Source organism: Elephantulus edwardii, unplaced genomic scaffold (assembly GCF_000299155.1).
Source record: "Elephantulus edwardii isolate Elephantulus edwardi_28Jun2011 unplaced genomic scaffold, EleEdw1.0 scaffold00202, whole genome shotgun sequence".
Lineage (NCBI taxonomy): Eukaryota > Metazoa > Chordata > Mammalia > Macroscelidea > Macroscelididae > Elephantulus > Elephantulus edwardii.
In genome coordinates this window covers 5,519,178-5,531,995 of record NW_006399952.1, presented here as the reverse complement: position 1 = coordinate 5,531,995, position 12,818 = coordinate 5,519,178, and the positions used below count along the sequence as shown (strand labels likewise).

Here is a 12,818-nt window from a genome sequence, read left to right as displayed (position 1 = left end):
TTCTAGTCCACTCAGAAGACACTCAAAAAGGCCAGAGACCTACTTTTGAAAAGTCAACCATGCACTGGGAGAAAATTGTATGAGCAGCTTCGTGCATGTAGGCTTGGCCATGAATCACAATCAACAACTACTTTAATTATTAGCAATGCATTTGAATTAACTTTCTCATAATTTAAAAAATTTTCTGCAATATTAATTAGTGCAAAATATACCAGAGGGGGAAACTCACTTTAAACAGTTGGAACACCAGTGGCACTGTTAACTGCTTTCTGGGCAGCCTCTTTAGCTTGGTGGGCTTGTAGTACAGCTACAGCTTCATCAACCTGGAAAACAGGTGGAAGTGAGAACAAAAACCAGCTCAGGAAAGGAATGGGGGTGGGTGGGAATGGGGTTCAGAGAAATCCTGCCCTCAAACGAAAAACAGAATTAACTCTATTATCCATGTCCTTGTGCTATTTCATTTGAACTTCCCTTCTCAAAACCTTGGTAACAAAAACTATTAAAGAAAGTAGCAGCATAAAACACAGATGTTACAACTAGCTTGGTATAAAACCAGGCCCTGAATCTAGAGTCCACAGCTGAATAAGCAGGTAGATTATTCAAGCTATTAGTTTTCCCTTTCACATAATGGAATAAGGGTTATGATATATACAATTAAACTAGTATCTATAGCGCTTTTATTTAGGATCTCAATACTTGTAGAAAACACCATGTTAAAAAAAATCCCTAAAATAAAATGCCGTTTGGTCAAACTTACCTTAGAACGAAGAGACTCTGGAGACTCAAGCATATGAAGAAGTTCTGAATTATCAATCTCCAGTAACATGCCAGTGATTTTACCAGCCAATGTAGGGTGCATGGCTTGAATAAGAGGAAACAGCCTTTCACCTAGATCCAAAAAGAATCAAAAAGGCAATGATATGTGATACAGTAAACTGAGGTTTAAGAATCTATATAACTCCAGGGCAACATGTCTTTCTTGAGAAACTGGGTTTATAAATAACCCAACCCACAAAGTATTTCTTGGAAGTAATTTTGCCAGAATTAGGCAATGTTACTATTAGTTTGATAAACTAATCAAAACATCAAGTCTCCTAGCAACCCTCCAACTGGGTTTCTAAGGCTATAAATCTTAACAGGTGGTCACTGCCCATCTTTCTCCCATGCATACGGCTTGATGGGTTTAAATGCCATACTTTTAGTTAGCAGATGAATGATTTAACTGTTGGGACAGTTGTGCCACCTTAATCACACTGATTTAGACCATCCCACTGCTCACACTATAGAACAGTAAGTAGCAAAAAGTATATAAGTATACATCTTTCTAGTCTCTCTCACTAAATGACTGGGTCAGCAGCCTTAACTACTTACCCAACATCTGCTTTTGCTCTTGAGGAGGGGCAGATGCCAACATGGAAGCAGTCAAAGGCTCTTGACCTTGTACATGAACAGCAGACTAGAGAGAAAACAGGGAATTTCATAAAGTTCAGGAGTAATAAAAATCATTGACCACAGAAAAACATGCATAGAAGCTGAGTAATTTCAAGTAGTCATTAACACCTATGTACTGAAAATCTCCCAGGCAAAACGATTTTTCATCCTTTTTGTTTACAATTGCCAGACAAAACGAATTCTGATTTTAGACTGCTAGAAGTCTATCTTTTGCATACTGTCAATTAATGAGACATCCATCATGGAAAAATTTTCAGTGCCTAAAGCTTTCACGTCACACTTTCCATTTCTTTCATTTCAGCCAAAACCCATCGTTCTTATGAAGAAACCATCAGGTGTTTACCTGCTGCATGGTGACTTGTGGTTGTGCATTTAGGTGTTGCTGAGGATTGCGAACTCCCGCAGCATATTTATACTGCGGCACAGTGCGGACAGCAGGAGTAGCTGCTGCAGCAGCAGCAGCAGGACGGGGACCCATGGTCTGTGTTGATGTGTTAGCTGAAAAAGGAAAATATTATTTATTAATTTTTACTTTATTACTTCCAACTGACTATCAATTTTCACAGAAGAGTTAAAACTCACCAACACGCTGTGTTGACATGACTCGTGGAACTTGTGAAGAAGCTGGTCTCATGGTACTAAATGGTGGTCTAGGAGCAGCTGGGCGGATAGCACCGGGCATATTTTGGAATGCTGAATTTAGATGAAAATACATATTAATAGACATGTCCATGCTGTGTCCAGAATGTAGAACGTAATTCTAGACTCTATCAGCATATTTGTCTACTTGAAACCCCTAAGTCTGTACATGCAGCATTTCCCACAGTTATTCAGAACCTGGATATAAAATTGGGAGTTGCCTGGTGTGCATGTTCCCAGTCAACATCAAATGATGCAACACCACGGGCTCCACAGTAACAACTACCTGTTTGCACACACAGTGCTGTATTTTCTGCATTTTTGTCAGTGATTTTGCAGCTTAAAATTAGTGCAATACTAAAATACTATCAGGCTTTTATGTGTAAGAAGCTATGATGTGCCAAAGAAGATACGTATTAGGCAAACTATTCAAATTAAGAGTTACAGTGCTGATGGCTTGGAGTTCAATGGTAATGTAGCAACATATAGCTAGGAGTTTAAGGACAATGTTACGAAGATGTCTTATGTGTATTTTTTTTAGTAGAAAAAGCTAGAATCAAAATTAGGATTAGGGAAAGCAAGAGTTAATAGCCCATCACACTAATTGTAGTTTCACTTTCTCCAGGTACACTATTTCCTAGGTCTACAAGTCAGTTAATTTGCTTCAGATACTTTTAGCCCAAATTCAAAACCGCAATTAAAAAGTAAAGGCTTACGATGAGGTCTGGCACCCTGAGCAGTCCAGCGAGGACTTGGTCTTAATTGAGCAATTTGGCTGGGAGGGTAGTACGCAGCACGGTTCTGAGTCTGTAGGAAAAAAAGGCAAGAAAAAGATCAGCTTAAAAAATAAAAGCAAACCATTCTCCAAGAGAACACAAGCTTCCCAGTCCCTAAAACTTACCTGTGGAATAGCTGCCATGAAGTAACCTGAAGGAGGTGCTGGCTGGTAGGGGTTGATCACGGGGTTGGGCACAGCTCGGACACTCGCCATTCTCTGCATGTACTGGTTAGTGAGGTGAGCCTGGCGCTCTTCTTTGCGCTGAGCTAAAGCTACATATAATGGTTTCGTGGCCACAATTCTACCATTCATTTCTGTAACTGCTTTAGTGGCTTCTTCAGGGGAGGAGAAACATACAAAACCAAATCCTTTGCTACGACCACCCTCCATCATAACCTATTGAGAGAGAAACAAAGTTAACAGAATGAAGCAAACACATTGTAAGAGTTACTACCAATATCAAATGTAGGCATTAAACAATCCTGATTAGTCCTTTATTCTCATAAATTTTCCTACATACTGCATAGAAAAGGGCCAATGTGAAAAATAGTTCCTAAACTAAGACACCCAATATAATATGCCAATAATATAATATTCCTGTCTTAAATTATGTATAAGATACCATTCTCGAGAAATTATTCTGTGATCCACATACAAAGTGTTGAGTCAATCATGGGAAAGACTGAAAATGAGGGGCAGGCGGGTCATCTTTCAGCCTTTTTTCCTGTTGAAATTTGTTTTTCCTATCAAGTGTCACCACTAATGACTACTTCCCCTCCAAAATAATTTACTATTTTAACCTCCTCAGCAACTGACAGTTCTTAAAAGCATGGTTAAAGAATAAAAATTTTTCTTTAAAGAGCATGCATGCTTCACACAACAGGTTTATGGATCTAGACAGAAATCACCCATCAGAGACCTCCCTAAGTCAAAGGAGTCTATCGGAAAAGCCAAGCAGATATGGCCGCATGCCCTTGCCTAGAATATGAGGCCACTCCAGAGCAGCACACTTTTGAGACTTTCTAAATCTCAAAAGACATCATGTACACACGATTCTTAGAGAACAGTATCTAGCATCCAGAGCAGGATTTCATAACAATTTCCACATCGGATAGTACACTGCTCACGTCTTCATCTCAAGCAAAATAAAGATATGTTTCTATTGCTAGAGCTACAGTAATATCAAGTTTGACTACATAGGTTAAACTGTGATAAAATACAAGACTAATGAGAAAACTTTCAGAGTAACTATAATAGTTCCCTTTAAAACCACCTTTAACCAGTAAAATAAACTAGTTCAATGAGAATACGGAACACTGCACTGTCACAAGAAGACAAGACTGATCAAATGCAACCTTTCTTAGAACATAATTTACACACTGCCATCAGTAAAAAAAACCCCAAAAGCCTCTCAAATCCTATATTTAAAACCTGACTGTATGCTTTTAAAGTAATGAGGATGGACTTGAGAAAAGCAAGCTATTTTTAAAAATCACATGCTTTACCTTTGCGCTAGTGATTGTTCCAAATGGAGAAAACTCTTTGCGAAGACGTTCGTCATCAATGCCATCATCAAGATTTTTCACATATAAGTTAACACCCTAAAAGATGAGGAAAATCATTATGGTATTTGAGTACACTTTCTCTCATTTGGTTGTTTCTTCTCTTAGCAGGAAAGAATGTAAAATATGTTTCATCATGTCTTATTTTGCTTCTTCAGAATTAAAAACAAACCTGGTATCTGGTGATCCTATCTTGCTTCATCTGCTCAAATTTGCGCTTAAGTTCTGTCTGTCGTTCCACTTTTTTCTGAGCTCGACCAACATAAATTTGTTTTCCATTGAGCTCCTTTCCATTCATCTCATCAACAGCCTTAAAGTAACAAATAATTTACATTTAACAAACTTTAAGGAAACAAAAAGCTATTTACTTGCATTTGTCAACATAAAAAAAAAAACCCCAAAAACAAAAGCTCCAAATTCCAACATACTATTAAATTACCAATGGTTAAAGAGATTGATCCCAAAATGAAACTTTAAAATATTTTCCAAGTAATAAACAAAGTAAAACTTTAACAAATTTATTTTCCCAAGTAACCATCAATGGAAGGAAAAACATCAAAAGCCAAAGGTATGATTTTTCAATACAAAAGCAACTAATTTTAACCCCACAGAATGCAGAAAAGCAAAGAAAGTGCCTGTCAGTAATGGAAATCTTACTTTCTGTGCATCTTCATGCCTCTCGAAGCTCACAAACCCAAAGCCTTTGGACTTCCCACTTTCATCAGTCATTACTTTCACACTTAAGGCAGGTCCTAAAAATATGTATTTACATGATTAAAATATTTCCAGTAGCAGCAGGAAACATCAATATACCAATGTAAAGCACAAGAATATTTAAAGAAGGATTTAATAGAAATTTTCAAAGATTCCAGAAACTGAATTCTGTTTTAACTACACCTCCCCCCCCCCCAGGAAGTTCTCATGTGAGTCTAGATTTAGAATCAGGGATACCTGCAAGAGTCAGCTATCAATTCTGACTAGGCAACAACTGGATAGAGCCTCCAATATAAGGAACTTTCTTTCCCCCAGCCAAAATTTGTGTTTCTTGTCATAAGATGAAAAGTACTGAATGCAAAAATTTTAAGACTTCATGTTCTAGGCATGGCCTGGTGTTTCTAAAGACAATGTTCGCTATATCAAGTACAAGATTCTAACAAAAGAGTGGCTAAGAAATAAATGCTGTTAAGCGCAGTCTCCTGTAGCTCAACCCTATGAACAATGGGTTTGAATCTCATCCCATCATGTACCATCATCCCTGATATACTTGAGCCACTGATGCAATTGTTGCGGGTCATCATTTTTGCCAACCCTCTACCTATCCAAGCATGTTTTTAGAAAGACTGGCCTCTCCTAATATTCTCCAAGTATAGGAGGTGAAATTTCACTATCCTTGCCTCTTAATTTAAGGAACAAAAATTGTTTGTTTTTAATTTTTCACCTCTTATCAAAATGGTCAAGGTTTTTTTAACCTTAAGAATTAAGAGTCCAAAGTGGCTTGCTAGTTTGGCAATTATAGGATTAGATTTCCTGATTCCTTTATCTCTTCTAATCCAGTCTGATGTATAAACTTGGCACATATTTTTTAAAAAGGAAAGAGTTTAATTTACCTTTAAGTTAAAGCTCATTAATGATATTTTAGGAATAAATTCAGGACACTGCTCTGGAAGACCACTGAAAAATTTTAATCTAAAAATGGTAGGGCTGCCCAAATATTTTCAGTCTTTGACACTATAAGCATACAAACTTAACAAAAAAATCTTAAAAAAAAATCTTCCTGTGTAATCTAATGCTTTTAATTTAACACTTTACATAGACTGACTTAATCCAAGTTAACTAAATACTTTAAAAAGCCTCATTTATTCATCCTTTCAATATATTGCATTAATCAAACCATTACTTTAAAGTATAAAAAAATGTAATTCAGATACATTACCAAACTTGCCAAAGAGATCCTTAAGGCGCTCATCATCCATGTCCTCTCCAAAATTCTTGATGTAAACATTGGTAAACTCTTTAGCCCTAGCTCCGAGTTCTGCTTCTCGTTCTTTGCGAGACTTAAAACGTCCAACAAATCTAACAAAATAGTTAAGGAATAAAACATTAGATTCTGGTGAGCTCTGGTGGTCTAGTGGCAAGAAGCTGTACTGCAGTCCCTGAGGTGCACGGTTCAAATCCACAAGATGCTCTGCCGAGGAGGGACAATCTCCTCCTATACCAGTCAGATTGCTTTGACGGGGCGCGTGCGTGCGCGCGTGCACACACACACACACAGTTAAAAACACACACACACACACACACACACACACAGTTAAAAACACACACACGCACACACACGCGCACACACACAGTTAAAAACACACACACAGTTAAAAACACACACACACACAGTTAAAACACACACGCACACACGCGCGCACACGCACACACGCGCGCACACACACACACACAGAGTTAAAAAACAGAAACATTAGATTCTGTTTTAAAAGTTTAGAGAATAGGGTTTTTTATAGATTTTTTTTTAACTGTCCCAGAGAATGGAAGACTATCTAATAAAAAGTACGCCATAAAAGAAACTGGGCATTAGTTAGAAAATTTATTAAGAACAAATCTCTTAACCACTATCCCAACACCACTCTTCCCTCTCAACCCAACTAGGGCTAACGAGATTATCCACACAAATGAATGATGGGGGAGGTTCACTATGCCAATAAAAAGCAGCACTGTGAACCAGTCCATTCCAGCTTCAGAGCCTAGATATCTGATCACCCTTCCATCCCAAATCTACATTATAACACGATCTCCTAGATAGATATTCTTCTATTCCCAGATGGTTTTTGTTATATTTTAAGTTCTCGTTCAGTAGATCTGAGATGGAAATACTAATTCTCAGAAGAGAATGAACTGGTCCAAACCTCTAGCTATTACCAATTTACACACAAAACAGCCCAACATCTAAATACTTAAAAGAGATGCCAACGCTTAAATAGTTTTGTTTTTTAAAAAAGCTATTTTTCCTAAGAATTTATTTCTATTACTAGGGAATTGCTGGTTTTCTTAAACTGTGCCAGTTCATTATAAACCGGCGAAATAGTCTCTTAATCATGCAGCTGACACTGAACTAAACAGGAACCACCACCTGCTGTGACTCTTATGTACAGATGCCACATGTTGGGTGATTTCTTAGAAGGGTTCAGTGAGGTAGTGGAATCTTAAGAACTGTCAAACCCAATCAATATACATGCTCTTACTGCAGTTTTTACCTACATACACTCACACACATCTCTGACAGCAAAAGCGAATTTGCCCAATTGGCTACATAAAATCCACTGGAACGGAAAATAAAAAGCTATCATTCTTTAGAGTCAAAAAATCTCTTATTTTAACATCCTCTAATAGAAATAGTTCTGTATATGAGCTTTTTTGTTTTAAAAAAATAAGTATTTCAGGAAAGATCAAAATGTTACTTCCTTACAGTTATCAATAAAATGGTTCCGCTCATGACTGTGGTTATTGTCACCAAAAGCTTAGATGTTTCCTCTAAGGTATCACATCAACTTTCCACTGGTGTAAAAAGGCAATATGCTTTTTTAAAGCTATGTGACACGTATCCTTTGGCCCCCCCAATCATTTTCTACAACAAATGTAGTATTTTTAAAACACAAAAAAGGAAACAGTTGATTGCTCTGAAAACATATACCCCTCACACCAACACATTATCTTGCCTCACAAATTAACCTTCCTGTCTGAGGTTCCTTAATTATAAAATGGGCTTAAACCTTTAAAATTATGATGGTAAATTTATGTATGGATTTCCAGTTTTTCCTAAAATTATCATCTATTTGTTCTTTCTTTTCTGTTTCAGTATTGACCCAATTAAAAAGTTCACTATTACTTGCAGATCACAAATACTGAAAAATACTGAATGTGGGGAAAATATTAACTGTAAAATTTTAAAATCAGTCCTAAAGTATAACTGTTCACACTTACACTTTGCGATCATTTAGAAGCATCCCGTTCATTTTTTCAATAGCTCTTTCAGCTGCTTCCTGTGTCTCAAAATGCACAAATCCATAGCCCTTGGAACCATTTTCATCACAAACCACCTGGGGAAAAATATGTACACTTTTTTCATTACTTGCTACTGATTTACTATACTCCCAGTGTTCAGTTATAACCAACCATCTACCACCTCCTTAGATATTAGGAAATAAGACATATACTAACAAAAGAGCAATTATTACTGTATGTCAGTGAATAAATGCAATTTTGCTTACCTTACATGAGAGGATATTGCCAAATGCGGAAAATGTATCATACAGTGCTTTATTATCAATGGATTTGTCCAAATTTTTAATGAATATGTTGCCCACTCCACTTTTACGAAGCGATGGATCACGCTGAGACCACATTATGCGTACTGGCTTGCCCTTTATAACATCAAAATTCATGGTGTCCAAAGCACGCTCCGCTGTAACAAGGAATTGTCAGAGTGAGTAACTTTTAAAAGTTCTCTTTACTATTAAATAATATCTAGGAGGATTGGACACATGGTCCAACTCTCAAGTAATAACATCTAGACAGTCAAAACCATCACATATCACACATTTTTCTGTATTTAAATTATATTACAGAATTATTAAGAAATCAATTTCTCTTTAACATTAAATAGCATTATTTCCCATAATTCTCATTTCTGAGGGGAAAATGCTTAATACCACAAAGGATAGGCAGAATCCTTAGTGGATTTACTGCCTCTGAAAATCTGCTGGAAGACAGTTGTGGCTGTTCAAACTCTATGGTACTCAAACTATTTAAAATTTTTAAAATGTTAACTTGATCAGTATTAAGATTTCAATCAAGTCTAATGCAATGTTTGGCATACTGAAATGCCAAGTGATCAGATTTTTTTGAAGTAATATGCTTGAACATTCATAATTCAATGATTTCAATGTTTGACCCATAAAAATCTTAACTATAAAATTTTATCTGAAAGTGGTAATACTTAATTGACAATTTTTTTAATGTACTAGAAAAATCTAGGCCTTATTAGTGTCCATAGGGTAAATTTAACACATATTTGTAACAGTAAAGTTAAAACTTACTAGAAAAATATAACCTAACATGCAAACCAAACTCAGTTCATTGCTAGTGAGTGAATTCTGACTCACAGCATCTCATCTATCAACTACTAATCCAAGAAATATTTATACCCACTTTCTCAATTTCGTTCCAGTGTCAGACATTAGGAGGACAAATTTTCTAGCTGCTATTTTTTTACAAATGAAAGTTCTAGGTTCTAAAAGATAGTGCTAATCAGCTGTCAACTCATCAATTGACCACACCCACTCAGCTCTCCTAGTTTTAGCTGACTTGGCTTGAGCTTGTGAATGAGTCACCTCTTCCTATTAAATTGAAACTGGTCAATTTTCAGAAACTATTACACAAGTTCATCAATAAAAAGCAAAAAACTCAACCTCACAACTATTTGGAAAAATCACTATGAACAGAAAAAAAATTCTAAGATGCAAATATATCTTCCCTGCCTCCATTTAAATATCTTTAGATCTGTTTTAAAAAAAAAAAACAAAAACATTAAGTTCAATCTTCATACTCAAAAACTTTGAAAGATAGCTTGTTTTGGTTTTTCCCCCCAGATTTATAACTATGCTTGAAAAGAACATTTTACAACTACCCAGTCTTCAGACTAGGATTACTTGCCCAAATTCTTTCCTATTCTCTAGAGTTCCTGCTCAGAGAGCAAAAATATTAAAACCTATAATGACATTTACAACTTCTGATTTACTCAAAATCTCAGTATGAATTTTACCTAATGAAAAGCAATTCACTAAATAACCTCAAGTCTAATGAATGGATTTAAATTCAAATCTGTGAGGTTAACCAGTAACTGTAGTAAATGCAAAACTGGGCCATCAAATCAAGTTTATCTGACTTCTGAACAGCCAATTCTGACAACTGCCTTTAGGTGATCTGATTTAACAGGTCATATTTTGTAAACTCTTAAATCATTTTACTATTTTATTCTATACACAATATCTCCCTAGGATTGACAACTACATTGAAGCAGTATTTTTTTTTTAAAGCTCCTTGAACTTGAATTAAATGACCAGGAGTGATCGCAGTTAACGAATATAAATTTCAAGAGCCAAAACTGCCATAAATGTCAAGTTAAACCCTTCAAACCTACAGCAACTACTTCGAAACGGGAGACAATGTAAATAAATTATCACTATTATGAAAGTAAATAAATTAGAAAACATTGCTTTCCAAAAATGGTATTTTCGTCAACACCCTCTGCTAGCTAGCAATTCGTAGCTGGGACATGCACGTCTCGGTCTTGGTTTGGAACTCCAGACGCAGCAGTAACTGATGCGTTCTCAAGAATGGAGTGGGGCGACCCCCCAGTAGCGACCACCTTTCACCTAAAGCCCGGTGGCTCCCCCAGGCGACCGGGTCAGTTGCCCGTCCAGGCCTCGGGCCTGCGAGGTTCCAGGGTTCAACACGTGGTTGAACGGAATTGCACTTCCTCCCTTCCGGGGTCGCGGGCCAGAGCCCCAGCTGGTGCGAGCAACTCCGCTTACTACCGGGGGGGGGGATCGGAGCCCGGCGCCCCCGAATCCCGGGGTTGCTGGCAGGAGAGCCCAGAAAGGACCGACTCTCACCCACCCTCCTCCCGGCACGTCATCACCCTAAAGTTTGAGAGTGGCAGAGGGCCGAGAAAATGGTCGCAGAGGAGGAAGTGGCCGGGCGTGCGGCTGCCGGGGGCGCGGGGTCTCCACGGACCTGGGATCATGGCTCCGGGCGCCGCGGCCGGGGGTCCACGCGCCCGAGCCTCTCCCTCGCCGGCCCTCCGGGGGGTGACAAGCCCTCCGGCCCCCTCCCGCGAGCACGCCGGCCTAGTCCGCCCGCCCGGCCGGCTCCCTGCTTACCGTCCGCCGGCTGCTGGAAGTTCACATACGCGTAGCCCAAGGAGCGGCGGGTGATCATGTCCCTGCAGACCCGGATGGAGAGGATGGGCCCGGCCGGGCTGAACTTCTCGTAGAGCATCGCCTCTGTCACGTCGGGGTGTAGGTCGCCCACATAGAGCGAGGCCATGGGATAGCTGGGGGCGCTGGGGTTCATCTCGGCACGGCTGCCAGCAGGGCCACAGGCCACGACCTTTCCGAGAGAGGAGAGCGAGTGTTAGGGCCGGGGGCCGGAGCCGGGGGGAGGGGAACGGGGGCAAGCGCAGAGGGACAAAAATCACCCGGAATCGAGAACTACCCAACGGCCTCAGTACCGGGTCGATCCGCTGTCGCTGGGTGCTGAATGCCGGCTGGGGAGCGAGGCTGGCGGTGTCGGGTCCTGGCAGCGGGAAAGGCCTCGCGAGTCTCTTCGTTCCTCCTTGGAGCTGCTGCGGGGCCGCGGGCGGGCGAGTCGGTCTCGGCTGCTTCACCGGGTTATTTATAAAAGAGAAAAAAAAATAAAAGTCTCCGGCGGGGGAGACGCGGATTTTTTGTAAATTTTTTTTTTTATTTTTTAAAAGGCTTTTTTAAATTTTTTTTGGATTTTTTTAATAATAAATGTGTGTTCCGAGCCCGGAGCACACACTCCGCACTCTCCGCACTAACCGCCGGGGATAAGGGGAAGAACCTCCTCCTGCACCCACTACTTATACCCCCCACCGCACTCGCCCCGCCCCTCGCGTCTGACGCCTGGACCCTACGCGAGCGTCAGTGCCGGAGGAGGCGGAGACTGGGAGGCAAAGGGGAGGAGGAAAGAGCCTAAAGGAAAGGAGAGGTAGGTGTCGGCGGCGGCTGCAGCGGGTGTGCGGGGAGGGGGGGGGTGTCCTGTGGAGATGCAGGGCGGGGTTTTTGCGCACGCGCTGCGGCCTGAGGGGCGGGGCCCGCGGTGCGGAGCGCCCGCGAGAGCGGGGAAGGCTGACTCGCGGGCGGGTCCGGGTGAATTAGAGTGGGAAGGCCCCTCCTGGCACACCCCGCCCCCACCGCCATGCGGGAGAAGCGTTAACCCGTCACCGCGCCCGTGGGCGGTGCGCAGAGCTTCCGGGTTCCGTAACGCTAACCACCCTGCACGTGCTAGCGGTCGCCGCTGCAAAGCCCACTCTTTCCCTTTTGGTCCATCCTAGTTCTTTCCCCCTTCGCTCCCTAGGGCCGCCGAACGCCAGGGGCCCGGCATGATCTCGTTAAGACCCAGTTCCCGAAACGTGCATAAAAAGAATACGGCTGCGCCCCATTTCTCCTACCCGAACCGCACTACGAGTCCCAGCGGGCAGCGCCGCCACGCGCCCTGGCCGCGGAAGCGGTGCCTGCTGGGAGCTGGAGTCCCCAACGGCCGTGTGGCTCGCTGACCCTAACTGGCCGCGGGTCCTG

The 12,818-nt window shown here is 40.8% G+C and overlaps 1 protein-coding gene across 1 annotated transcript; it reads right to left on the bottom strand.

Moving 5' to 3' along the window:
• Positions 1 to 230: 230 nt before the first annotated feature.
• Positions 231 to 11,605, bottom strand: PABPC1 (poly(A) binding protein, cytoplasmic 1). The gene is made up of 14 exons (XM_006897166.1): positions 11,379 to 11,605; positions 8,706 to 8,899; positions 8,419 to 8,534; positions 6,365 to 6,504; positions 5,089 to 5,183; positions 4,604 to 4,741; positions 4,375 to 4,470; positions 2,993 to 3,265; positions 2,808 to 2,898; positions 2,035 to 2,145; positions 1,796 to 1,950; positions 1,372 to 1,456; positions 758 to 888; positions 231 to 323 (listed from the first exon to the last, which is right to left on the bottom strand). Exons 1-14 carry the CDS (start codon positions 11,569 to 11,571, stop codon positions 231 to 233), a joined length of 1,911 nt encoding a protein of 636 aa, XP_006897228.1. The 5' UTR covers positions 11,572 to 11,605.
• Positions 11,606 to 12,818: the final 1,213 nt, after the last annotated feature.

Excerpts from the sequence above, each read along its gene's own strand:
- PABPC1 (XM_006897166.1), bottom strand. The coding sequence starts at position 11,571 with ATGAACCCCAGCGCCCCCAGCTATCCCATGGCCTCGCTCTATGTGGGC. Across the intron at positions 4,471-4,603 it reads ATAGGATCACCAGATACCAG|GGTGTTAACTTATATGTGAA; the intron begins GTTTGTTTTTAA and ends CTCATCTTTTAG. Across the intron at positions 2,899-2,992 it reads TCATGGCAGCTATTCCACAG|ACTCAGAACCGTGCTGCGTA; the intron begins GTAAGTTTTAGG and ends TTTTTCCTACAG.